At 39.8% G+C, this 12,601-nt stretch overlaps 1 protein-coding gene across 3 annotated transcripts; it reads right to left on the bottom strand.

Annotated features, from left to right (window-relative positions):
* Window positions 1-329: 329 nt before the first annotated feature.
* On the bottom strand, window positions 330-11,360 carry tmem147 (transmembrane protein 147). 3 transcript variants are annotated; one of them, XM_023809101.2, is made up of 9 exons: window positions 11,087-11,360; window positions 10,698-10,771; window positions 10,335-10,446; window positions 10,150-10,219; window positions 9,817-9,882; window positions 5,480-5,616; window positions 4,503-4,587; window positions 4,285-4,406; window positions 330-608 (listed from the first exon to the last, which is right to left on the bottom strand). In XM_023809101.2, exons 3-9 carry the CDS (start codon window positions 10,409-10,411, stop codon window positions 488-490), a joined length of 678 nt encoding a protein of 225 aa, XP_023664869.1. In that variant the 5' UTR covers window positions 10,412-10,446; window positions 10,698-10,771; window positions 11,087-11,360; the 3' UTR covers window positions 330-487. The 3 variants fall into 3 exon arrangements, with proteins under 3 accessions (XP_023664869.1, XP_023664867.1, XP_023664868.1); XM_023809099.2 differs by having other exon boundaries at window positions 10,335-10,452; window positions 11,087-11,358; XM_023809100.2 differs by lacking the exon at window positions 11,087-11,360 and adding an exon at window positions 10,953-10,999 and having other exon boundaries at window positions 10,335-10,452.
* Window positions 11,361-12,601: the final 1,241 nt, after the last annotated feature.

Here is a 12,601-nt window from a genome sequence, read left to right as displayed (position 1 = left end):
TGCTACACATGATTTTGGTGAATAACTAGAGTGTAACTACAACTGAGTATAAAGATAGTTATACAGTTAATGTAAAGGTCAGCAGGATACTAAAGTTCAGTTCTCACAATTCTGTTCTCTCTAAAAAAAAAAAGAGCTCATACTACTAATGAAGAATTTCTGTTAAATTTCATCACCACAGTAGACAATATGTGCACATTCGTGGCTCTTACTCAAGCACTTTTCATCCAGACTGAAGCTCTCTAAAACATAGTTACACCATTGTGAATTCAGTAGGAGATAAGAACAGTGAGACTTTCTTTACATAAGCAGTTGACATTTAAAGTATATTTTGTTTTGAAGGAGTTTATTTCCATTTTTTAAATCAGATGGAAGCAACACAATGTTCTAAAAGGACCACGCCACTATAAAACACTAGAAAATAATTTAACCAAAAAGAGTGTTTCAGAATTCAGGATAAAGTTAAATGATCCAAAAAGAGGCCTTCTTAGTTACTATGTACAAGACTGATGAAGAGGAAGAGCGAGCAGAGGGAGATGCCTCCAGTGAGCACAGCCTTCAGCAACAGCGCCGTCCAGCTTCCCAGCATGAAGACATGCACAAACAACCTACAGAGGAGAAGAATGGGTACACTGCATGTAGAGACCTGGAGAAGGGAAGGGGCTGCTGACAAATTATTAACCATAATTCATCTACTGTTGTACTGTTGTACTTTAGGAAACGTATTGCCTATTGTTTGAAGGAAAAAAATATTTTCTGAGATTACAAAGGTATAATCCTTTGATTAAGTTTAAAAGGCCTGATGAGTTTGATAAAATTGTTGTGAAATAGTAAATTATCTATCTTGTCCTAGACGTGTCTGGATATTGAAACTGCATATTTGAATAATGGGAAAAATGAGATTAACACAGGTCAGGTCAAGTTTGGGGAAGCATGCAATGATGCAGTGCGTTGCTGCACCCACCACACAGCAAAACTCCTCTGGGCTCCCGGCCAGCAATCCCCTAAGCAGATACGCGGTCCAGTCCCACCCTCCGGAGATGGCCATCCATCTGCCTCAGCCAGGTGTTACATGGGCATCCCCTTGGCCTGGTCCAGCCACGGATCACGCTCAGGGAAATGCACCACATGGCCGTAGTGCCGTAACTGATGCTCCCTCACAATGCAGGTAATGTGTGTATTCGGGACTCCTCTAGCAACCGCTCATTCGACACAAAGTCAAACCAGTGGTACCCAAGGATTCTCAGAAGAGACACAGTACTAAAGGAGTCCTGTCTTCATCTCAGCTCACTGGATAGCGTCCATGTCTCACAGCCACACAGCAAGACAGGGAGCACCAGGACTCTAAAGACTTGGACCATCGTCCTCTTGCAAAGATATCAGGAATGCCACACACCCCTTTCCAGCGACCTCATGACCCCCCATGCTCTTCCAATCCGTCTGCTGACTTCATGGGAAGAGTCACCAGAGACATGAATGTCACTGCTGAGGTAAGTGAACCTCTTGACAAGGTCGATATTCTCCTGCCGGACAGACACACTATTGATAGCTGTGCTTAAGAAGGCATTAAATGCCTGGATCTTGGATCTATATCAGGACACCCGCAATCCCAGACACTCAGACTCCTCGCTCAGTCTCTCGAGAGCCCCAATAAGAGCCTCCATTGACTCCACTAAGATCACAGCATCGTCGGAAAAGTCAAGATCAGTAAATCTTTCTTCACCAATGGACACCCCACAGCCACTGGACCCCACAATCCTGCCCAACACCCAGGCCCTACAAGCATTGAACAGAGTAGAAGCAAGAACACACCCTTGGCGAACCCCAGAATCAACTGGGAAGAACGCAGAGGTTCTTCCTCCACTCTGCACAGCACTCACAGTACCAGTGTACAGGCTGGCCATGAAGTCCAGTAACTTTGGGGGGATTCCGTGAAGTCTCAGAATGTCCCAATCAACAACTCAATCAACTGAGTCGAATGCTTATGAAAATCGACAAAGGCTGCAAAGATCATCTGCTGATATTCGCGCTTGTGCTTGGTAAGAACCCTCAGTGCAAGGATACAGTCGATGTTAGAATTCTTAGGCATAAAACACAGACTGCTCCAGTCGCTGACAGGCGAGCAAGTGATCACGGATCCTGTTAAGGATGACCTTAGCAAGGACCTTACCCGGCACTGAAAGCAGTGTTCTTCCCCATGTATTTGCCACAATACAGGCCATCACCCTTCCTTTTCCAGATAGGGACTACAAATCCCATTTTCCAGTCAGTTGGGATGACGCCTGAATCCCTAATGGAAGCAAACATTGCCTGCAATGCCAGGAGGACAGCCTTACCACCAGCCTGGAGAAGTTCACCCCAGATACCACAGATCCCTGCGGCCTTCCCTGCCCTCAGCTGATTCACCACCCGTGTAATCTCAGTGAGATTGGGTGGTTCACAGCTGATCGGAGGATCAGCTTCAAGAACTGTAGATCCAGAGATCTCCAACATCCTAGGTAGAGGGTCAGCTTTAAACAACTGCTCAAAATAGCCAGTCAGTGGGTCATAACTGCAGTATCAACCATAAGGACCGTCCCATCACTCGCCCTACTGCAAGTCTCCGAGGAACAGATTCAGATGTACGTAATGCTTCGATTCTTCTGTAAGCAGGACGTGGGTCACTAGACCACAGATGGTGTGTCACCTGCATATAAATTTGTCTACCAAATGCCTCCTTATCTGCCCTCAGAGCCCTCATGGGCATCCTTCTCAGTTCCCAGTACAGACTGGAGTTTCCACTAAGTCTTGCGCTACGACTCCTCTTGATAATATCCAGGGTGCCCTGCGAGATGAAACGCCTCCTTCTGGGAACACTGGCAACACCAACACAGCCCTTGGCAACCTTCAGGGTCTTATCATGGAAGGTCTCTCACATCACATTAGAGTCAGCAGTCACACCCAAGTCTGCAAGTTCATCACACAAACTGCGTACAAACTCATCAGCCTCATTTTCCTAGTGGGTGGTACCCTACTGGATCTAAGCTGAAACTTCAGAGTAGCAACAACAAGTCTGTGGTCAGAATTCACAAACTGGGCACTTCTGTAGACCTTGCAGTTCTGCAGGAGCCTCCAGTGTCTGCCAACAAGGATGTGATTGATCTCCTTTGCTGTACGAAGACCAACTATGCGGCTCAGGGTATTGGAACCAGGATCCAGCTACCCGCAGCCTCTGACCTTTGGCAAAGTCAAGGAACATGGAGCCACTTTCACCCCGGTTTCCAGACCCATGGGGACTGTCACAATCTTCATAGCCAGCCCTGTCAGTGCCAGTGATCGCACTTTCGTCACCTATGAGAGGAGTGTCACCTTGAGGGCATCCTTCAACCACCGAGCGAAGCTGCAAGTAAAATGTCTACCTCAGCCAGACATCACTCACCGCGGTCAGAGCATACACTGAGACAACAGACAGGACACCCAAGAAGTGCCTTAGCCCAAGTCTCATGATACGCTCATTGAAAGGAATGACATCAAACACCATCAGATGGAGCCAATCCGCTACATCAACAGCTACTCCTTGAGTATGGCAGTCGTCAGACCGACCAGACCAAAAGTAGGCTTTCCCCCATCCCCTTCATGGTGCGTGCAGCATTCCTGTGGACTGCTTGCAGGGCCGGATGCAGTTTAACGTCATACCCACACACAGTCAAACATTAAGGGACAATTTTAATTTAATCACCAAACCTTTACTGCCCTCTAAGGCAGTCTGAACTGTTAACCATGGCAGATAACGGTCAAAAACAAGGTATAGTTTAAATTTGCCTAAGATTCGACTACAGCAGGGGTGACCAACTCCAGTCCTGCACATTTTTGGGTTTCCCCTCATTTAACACACCTGATTCAACTCCTTGTGCTAATTACCACACAGCTCTTGTGCTGAATCATTTATGGTGGAACAGGGAAAGAACTAAGCTACACAGGGATCTGGCCCTCCAGGACTGGAGTTGGGCACCCCTGGACTACAGTAAAGTGGTACTTCAAAAAAAAAAAAAAAAACTGTTGCTGCTCCTTTAAAATTTAAAATGACTTATATTAGCTTAAAAAAAAATTTCATGCAAGTCTTCAGGAAGCAATCAATTTTCAGTGGAAAAAAAAGCAAAATCATGCATCAGGTTTTATTTATCCAGTGTTATACGACTGTGATTAGCATTTTTCTATTTGTTTATTGATCATTACTTGAAAAGTTATGCAAGACATGGTTAAAAAAAACTTTAAGAGTGTTGTTAGAAATGACACAGTACTTACTCCATCAAGAAGGCCTTATAAACACACAATCCCAACAGGACAGTCACAGGCAGGCGAAAGCTTTTTGGCAGGTCGTATCTTGTAAACATCCACACCACTGCTGCCATGGCAATATAGTGCACCTGACCAAACAAAGACAACTTGTGAAATCAAGTGTTAAATTCCTAATTCAAAACGACCTAGGGAAAAAAGTTTCTGTGGATTGAAACTGGACTTACCAGGCTGATGTTGGAATCAAAGCTCATCTGAATGTACTTCCAATCAAATTCAATTCCCCGAGCCCCCACCCACAAAGGTATACACCTATAACAAAGATGATAATACTATTATTTTTGTTATTATGTTGCTTTGTCAGTCAAAGAATTTATACAAAGAAATTCAGAATTTTACGTACTTCTCCAGATGAATACTGTTCCATAGACATGGAGTGTACCTGCCTCGTTCCAAGAAACTACAAAGTGCCTCCTAATACATGAAACTAAGCAGGGTTTTGTGATTTGATAATATTATTGGTGTCGGTGTCTAACAGTAATTAGTAATTGACAGCCACAAAGTATTGTAGCACAGCATTTCTCAAGCATTGGCCATTGCAGTAATAATGTGTTTGCCATCCTTGTGCACTGGGAAGTTTGACATTGTCTTCTGGTTTAAAACCAAAGTATTGCCAAACAGCCACAGACGCTTCACTTCTTGAAAATCATGTGTCCACTCTAACGCAGGTAGCCGGATACAAGAATTGACACAACATTTCTTATACCTAATTTTACTTTTTAAAAACTCTCTAACAGAATACTATCAGTCTATGGTCAATTTGTTTACTTATTTATAAATTAAATGTAGAACTGTGATTACAGACTTAAAGTGTCTGTGTGTGTGTGTGTGTGTGTGTGTGTGGGGGGGGGGGGGGGGTAAGACCCAAAATGATTTATCCCAATTTTTAAAAATGGAAATATTGCATATTTTTTAGACATTGTTCATGACCTAGCAGAGTTATAATTAAATTGGTTTCCCATGACTAAAATATACTATACTTTCCATACAATATTTCAATACAACAGACAAGTTAGCAATCAATTCAGTTCAATTATACAGTCCCTGACTTCTATTCTCTTCAACAAAAGTCCTTCTGAACCAATTCATTACAGTCACTGTTAAAGTGGCAACTGTCAATATCTGCATTTCAATGGCTGCATACCGGGACATGACTAGCTCTGCAGTGGCCCAGCCCATGGCTGCCACCATTATTTTGTACTCTCCCTTGCCAGCATTCCTGGACATGACCAAGTGAATTCCCAGAAGGTCAGCCAAATCCACAGTAGCCTTCATGAATTCCTGCAATAAATATATATATATATATATATAAATTCATTGGAAATTTAGAGTTGTACCTACAGATCTTCACACAAAGACTAATATTTATGGTATGGTTGCAAAATGTATATTTTCATGTAATTTTGGCTGAATGATGGAATGAAACAACCTAAAAGCAACACAGAAGTAACATTTAACCATGACTTGGGGATCATAACCATAACTGGGGAGTCATTCCATTTTAATTCATCAAATAGCTTTTGTATAACATTTAATTTGCATTCTAATTAGAGATGCACCGATCCAGACCTATTTGACAGATAGCCATCGGCCATGCGTGACCGATCCACGTCCTATACTTACTTATTTAGTTTTTGGCTCCTATTTCGTGTTAAATCTATTTGTACAATCAATAGCATGACAGCTCTTTCCCATTTTACATGTGTTTTTTGCGGCATTCAAATCGAACACTAACACTGCCCCTCAGTCTTTTTTACTACTCAGTGGGTGTGAGTACAGTCACCTGCTGTGACGTCATGCACATACCCTTTGCAGTACGAGGAGCGTAAGATAAGACGTGGCGATCTGGGAGTATTTTACGCTTTTAACAGAAACCAGTAGCACAGTGATTTGCAATCTTTGTAAAATAAAGTTGAGAGATGGGAATAGCGTTTAATGGACAATCCCACTTAAAGCACACGACAAAATGTGCAAGACAAAAAAAAAGCAATGGATGATTTGAGAGTCGCTACCTTGGACTGTTTTGCGAACTCGCTGCAATGGGGCTGCCATTGCAACAAAGTGTAACTGAGCTGATGGTAATGGGAGAAAAATTGTGTTAAAATTTTAAGCATTCGCGACTTGTGTATACTTGCTTTGAAGATTGAACTGCAAATGCCTCAGAAACAATTAAAACAAGATGTACAAACGAAGTGGAACAGTACGTTATGTATGTTTGTAGTAGCCTAATTAAATATTTTTTGTCATACATTTTTTCCATCTGTATTGACTAGCTTAAAAAAATTATATATAAAGTATAACAAAGTAAAAAGAGCTCTTGTATCGGAATATGTATCGGTATCGGCAGTTGTGTATCGGAATTGGATTGGAACTGAAAAAATGTGGATCGGCCCATCCCTAATTTTAATTCATCTGACACTTTTAACCAAAGTGACTTACAATGGAGGGAAGGGTTACAATTCATATATGCTCCCTAGCATTATGCTCTACCTGTTGAACTACATCACCATTTTTAATTTTGATGAAATCTGGCATGGGAATTACACATACCTTCCAGAGCTCAGATATTTTTTCTATTTATTTTAAAATATCTATAAAATATTTTCCCTTTTCTACCCCATGGGTAGCAAAAAAATTTAAGTTTCATGATATATATTGAGTGTTTTCTCATAAGCTGTCATGTTTTTACTATAACACCTACATTTGTCATCTACAGGTCATTGTAAACCTCAAAAACAGTACTTTTTCATGATATGGTCAAATTTAGCTTTTAATATTTTGCACAAGTCTAAATTTCTTTTCTCAAGGTCAAAATTCATCTTTTGGGAACCTTTTTGAATTACATTTGGTTATTACAAAAAAAGAAAAACAACGAAGGGCTTGGAGTAAGAAGTCAATTTTCTATCATGAAATACAGTGCTCAAAGTCTGCTTGCTTAATTATGTAAATAGGTTGCAAATTTATTGGTTTCATAACAAAAGCCCAGACAGACATTTTCTTTGTATTAATTGTCAATTTTTAAACTGACTCATTCAGTTCTGTATTGCCGTTTTGCTATCAATTGCAATTGTAGTTATTGGCTCCAAAGGGATACTAAACAGAAAAGTTTGGTGTTTTTTATTATTTCAAAGGTTTTACTAATTAAAAGCACCCAATGAGACTGCTTGTCAATGAACTTTTAACTCAGAACAGCTCCTTTAGAACCATAATTTGGTTTTAAATTTACTACTACTTGAAATGAATGTTTTACTTCAATCTACCGATTGTTTCTAATTGATATTTTGGTAAACAATGAGCAAAGTATTGTTTTTTGTTATGAACATAATAAATTTGCAATAATTTTACAGAATTAAGCAAGCACCCCAAAACTTTCTATCCTGTTCATGAGATCAGCACCACAAAAGTGCATTAGTATTTTTATGCCATTTCTGAGCCTCAAAATAGGCATATGGGGAGGGCTCATTTTTTTTTACTTAATTGGGAAGAAAGTACTCTTCAGCCGCTTTCAAGTGGAAAAAAAAGTTTTGCTATTGTAGGTGTTTATGAGGCTCTGAACAAATGACACACCAATTTCACCTCTCTTTTAATCCACTTCTTTCATAAAAACAACTTAAAGCAAACTGAAGTGTGTAAAGTATTTTGGGGATGAAAATTTCGCCTTTTTGACGTTTTAGACTACTCAATGCTTCCAACTTTGGGGGGAGACTTTGGGGAAGGCCCTTTTCTGTTGCAATGCATAAAGCAATGCATAAAGTCCATAAAGACATGGTTGGGATGAGTTAGGTGCGGATAAACTTGACTGGCCTGACCTCAAGCAAATGAAATAGCTCTGGGATGAATTAGAATGGAGATTGTGAGCTGGACCTTCATGTCCAATATCAGTTCCTGACCTCACTAATGTTTTTCTGAATGAATGGGCAAGAATTCCCACAGACACATGGCAAAATCTTGTGGAAAGCCTTCTCAGAAGAGTAGCAGCTATCGTAGCTGCAAAGAGGGGACCGGCTCCATATTGATGCCTATAGATTTAGAATGGAATGTCATAAAAGTTCCTGTAGGTGTAATAGCCAGGTGTCCAATACTTTTGTCCATGGAGTGTACATATGCAGTATAAACCAGATAGTTCCGATTTATCTTTTAAATGCACGTCCAGACATGAGCCTGGGATCCTGTCCAGTTACCACCCACAAATAGTTCATGCAAATGAACTGCTTGCTCATATAATATGCAAATCAAGTCGACAGCAACTATAAATAAAAAAATTATTAATTTGAAACAACAAAATGGCATACTGCTGGGCTTATTAACATTTATCCCACGCAAAAAAAATTATAGATACACTGTTTATTACATTGTATAGCTGTTTCTAATACTTTTGCACTAATTTCACTTTTAGATTAGATGCCAAACTACATTTTGGTGTCTGTGTACTATTACTTTGTACAATGATGACAAAGTTCAATTTAAAAAAAGTGTGGAATGGCAACATATCACCGCTGCAGTAAGCTCCCTGAAAAAAAAAGTGGTCAGATGGAGAGAAAGATATGACGTGCTGCTCACAGGACCAGTGTGACTACATTTATCCTGGGTGAGGCAAACCCACATCTTCACCCTCAAATGTATGGCATCTATAATAGGGGATGCACCTTTATGTCAGCAGAACCAGGATTAAACTAGGATATTAAAAATTGGTTTATAGTTTTTTTTTTTTTTTTTTTAATATGGAGTCATCTCTTAATTTTTTCAGGAGCTGTATGGTTACTGCATACACATGGCCTAATATGTCATAAATGACAGGGGAAAAACTCTTTCATCTAGCTCTCAAAAATGGGGCGTTGTTTTGAATTTTTGGCCATTTTCAGAGATATCTGATCTGATTATATTTTTGAATTCTAAACAAAAGTTATGCCTTGTCATAAAGTTTCAAAGCTGTACATGCTGTATGAAATCAGCTATGAAAGTCGGAAGTTGGCCCAAAAGACTTGTTCAGCAAAACAAATTCAATTAATTAAAAATTCAAAGGGCTGTAGTTTAAAAACTATTAGAGATATAGATATAATACTTGGAATTTCTCCATAAGTTGGGTATAGGAGCACCTGTAACTTTTTTTTTTCTGAGGAATCTAAGAGGGTGACCTGAGAAAATTCTCTCAAACTGCGTTTTATTCATTTTTGAACTTGGGAGCTATGTGTACTTGTGATGGTGATGCAAAAACGTTCTTGGAAATTTGCTGAATTAAAATGGAATGAACCAGGGTTTTTAGAGTGTGGAACCTGGGCACTTGGATGAAATCCACAGGAACAGAGGAAGAATGTGCTAAACTCAAACCACACCTTGCGTGAAACCTTGAGGGTGTGATGTAACACTAAGTGGTTCCAGCTTTAAGAAAGGGTCTTCATATTGCAAAACAGTTAACAGCATATTTTGAAAGGGAAAAAAGTAAGTACCACGGTTGACAAAACAAGATAAACTATAACTTACCCCAACAAAGTCATACACACCAGCACCACCTTCCCAGGTGGGGAAAAATGTGGCAAGGAACAGCATCTGGAACACGAAAATTTTATTTACTGTGCATTAGACCAGCTATTACACGAAAGGCAAATGCTAAATTTTAAAAATGTACACAGAATAATGGGGGCAAAAGTGAAAAGAGGAAAGGAAATATTTCTGACATAAGGATATTAGTAAGATACATAAGACATGGACCAAGATGTAATTTTAAACAAAAAGACAAAATGCAGATTAGTAGCCAGGTCCTAGGTTAATATTTTTTAAAGAAACATTTCAATAAAAATACAAATCTTCGTTTACCTTACAGAGCTGCACAAAAAGATAAGTAGCACCAGCCTGAACACATCTCCAAAAAGCATTGTACTCTGATCTGTAGAAGCCATATAAAACATAGTAAGGTTTTACACACATAAAAAGCAATAGCAATATCAATTGTATAAGTTTGGAATCTGGAAAATGTGTACATATTTTTAAAGCTTACTCACAGTCCACTGCACTTGTAGGTAATGAAATATGGGAAATATGCCAAAGCAAAACAGTTCCCAAAATGAAACAACGTCATTTTTCCTCAAAGAAATATTGCAACGTTGCAGTTCACTGTTCCTGGTCAATAATAAAGGAGTTTTAATTTTGTATGTCACGACATACATACAAGGCACATTGTGTCATACGGGACGCTAAATATTTAATAAAGCTCATGAAGACGTTCCATATGTTACACGCATATACATATGTGTGAGCAGATATACGGATATTTATGTGCAGCTACGTTACAACTATATAATTTATTAAATAATATTTATATATGTTACAAAAAATAACAAAAAAGAGAACTATAACAACCACACCATAAGTCGTTGGTCCCACACCGGAAACAGTCCGACGTCCTAACAGTCCAGTATTTCCTGTAAGTGTTTAGTTCCTATTGGGTAAAGAGTGGTTTTACATACACACACAGACACATAAAAGTTATATATAACTGAATATAAACTACGCATTAAAAACACAAACATATCTAAAGCAGAATAAAAAAAACTTTCTTGTTTATAATTAAATGTACTTGTTTTTCGTACTGTGTAATATATAACATTATAAGAAATTACATCATTATGGGTGTGTCCGAAATCGCACACTTGCATCAGTGCACTGAGATATAGTGCGTAGTGCGCACTGCGTACTTCCTTCTGTAGTGCACAGTCTGCACACTACCATGGGCGTGTGCTCGCTTTGCACTTACCGGAAGTGACGGACTAGCATTTGATCGCGATTCTCCAGCGCGCCAAAATATCTGCCGTGTTTTGTTTACAATGAATTTCCTTGTGGTTTTATTTGCGTGTATATAACCTATCTACTATACCGCCTAACCGGCTAAAAAAACTGCTAACATTTACGTGTGCAAACTCTTCTAAGTCGATATAATCGCAAACTCAAACAAATTATCTATAACTGTCGTCAGAGAGTGGCAGGTAGTCATGTTAAGCTTGACACCGAAACTCTGAGGCATGTGTCAAAAAAAACGATATACAGTGCGTTCTGAAGCAGAACTTCGATGCTTCTTCCGTTCTACCCTAAACACGTGACCATGGTGATCTGAAGCTTCGTTCTGCGCTCAACCACGTGACTACTTCAGAAACGTGAAAATGAGGCGCGAACCTCAGTGACCCCAATATACCACATACTGAAGACCCTTTGAGGTTCTGGGATATGCACCAGGCTGTGTATCCACACTTATATGAACTTGCAGTAAAGTTTTTATGCACTCCAGCGTCCTCCGTTCCATGTGAGCGGGTATTCTCCAAAGCAGAAGTGGTGAATAAAAAACGTAACCAACTTAGCCCCCGCACTGTTGAACAAATACTGTTCCTGAATAAAAATCTGTAGACTAATGGCCCTCTTCCGTTACACAAGCACCCTTTCCCAGTTAAGTCAATGGTTTCCCAGTCCACAAGAAGTCACATTCAATTTCACCAGGTCATTAATGTTCATGACGCACTACAGACCATTAGAATTTTTGCCAATTTATAAATATTCAGATTCACTGCACTCACTCAAAATTAAGTGTTATTTCCTTATTTGACCACTTGGTGTCACTAATGGTCAGCAATTCGGAAGGCTTCGAGTACTGAACCATTTTTCGACACACTTGAAAAGGAAGCTTCAGTGCTTTGAAAAGCTTCGTTTTGCCATCACTAGTACAGGTGGAGCGAGCTACTCATCAAGATCATCTGGCAAGCCTGCTCCAGCGTCGTGGACAAAAGAGGGGGCGGTGCCGAGGAGAAGACATCTGGACTGGAGATGTAACCTACATGGTATTTGGTAATTGATTTTTTTTATTTTATTTTTTTTCTTGGTTCTGTTTTTAGTGGGACATGTTTGTATGTATTTATATGTAAAGACATTTTTTATGTAACTGTGTGTACTTTTATTTTCTTTAAGCAATTTTTGCCCTTTTTGTCTAGTTATATATATATCTCTTACCTGGCAATTGCACTTGTTTTAAGTGAAGGAGGCATATTTTTGGTACTATCGCAACAGCTCAGAGCAACGTATGCTCTACGACGAGTCTACGTCATTACGCTCTGCGGAGGTTGGCGAACTGTTTTATAAGTCGCCATGAGCGAGCGGGGTGTAAAGCTGAGCGTTACTGCTGACATTTGTTGTTTCAAGCACAAATAACGGCAATGCGACCACTGGAGAACACTCTGTATTTTAGCAACTCGTAACGAACATAGCATGTCACAGCCTCGGGACA

This window comes from Paramormyrops kingsleyae, chromosome 9, assembly GCF_048594095.1.
Source record: "Paramormyrops kingsleyae isolate MSU_618 chromosome 9, PKINGS_0.4, whole genome shotgun sequence".
Classification (NCBI taxonomy): Eukaryota; Metazoa; Chordata; class Actinopteri; order Osteoglossiformes; family Mormyridae; genus Paramormyrops; species Paramormyrops kingsleyae.
Note: the sequence above shows the minus strand (reverse complement) of the source record. Positions and strands in the feature narration are given on the sequence as shown.

Excerpts from the sequence above, each read along its gene's own strand:
- tmem147 (XM_023809101.2), bottom strand. The coding sequence starts at position 10,411 with ATGACGTTGTTTCATTTTGGGAACTGTTTTGCTTTGGCATATTTCCCA. Across the intron at positions 5,617-9,816 it reads GTGTGTATGACTTTGTTGGG|GAATTCATGAAGGCTACTGT; the intron begins GTAAGTTATAGT and ends TATTTATTGCAG. Across the intron at positions 4,407-4,502 it reads TTGATTCCAACATCAGCCTG|GTGCACTATATTGCCATGGC; the intron begins GTAAGTCCAGTT and ends TTGTTTGGTCAG.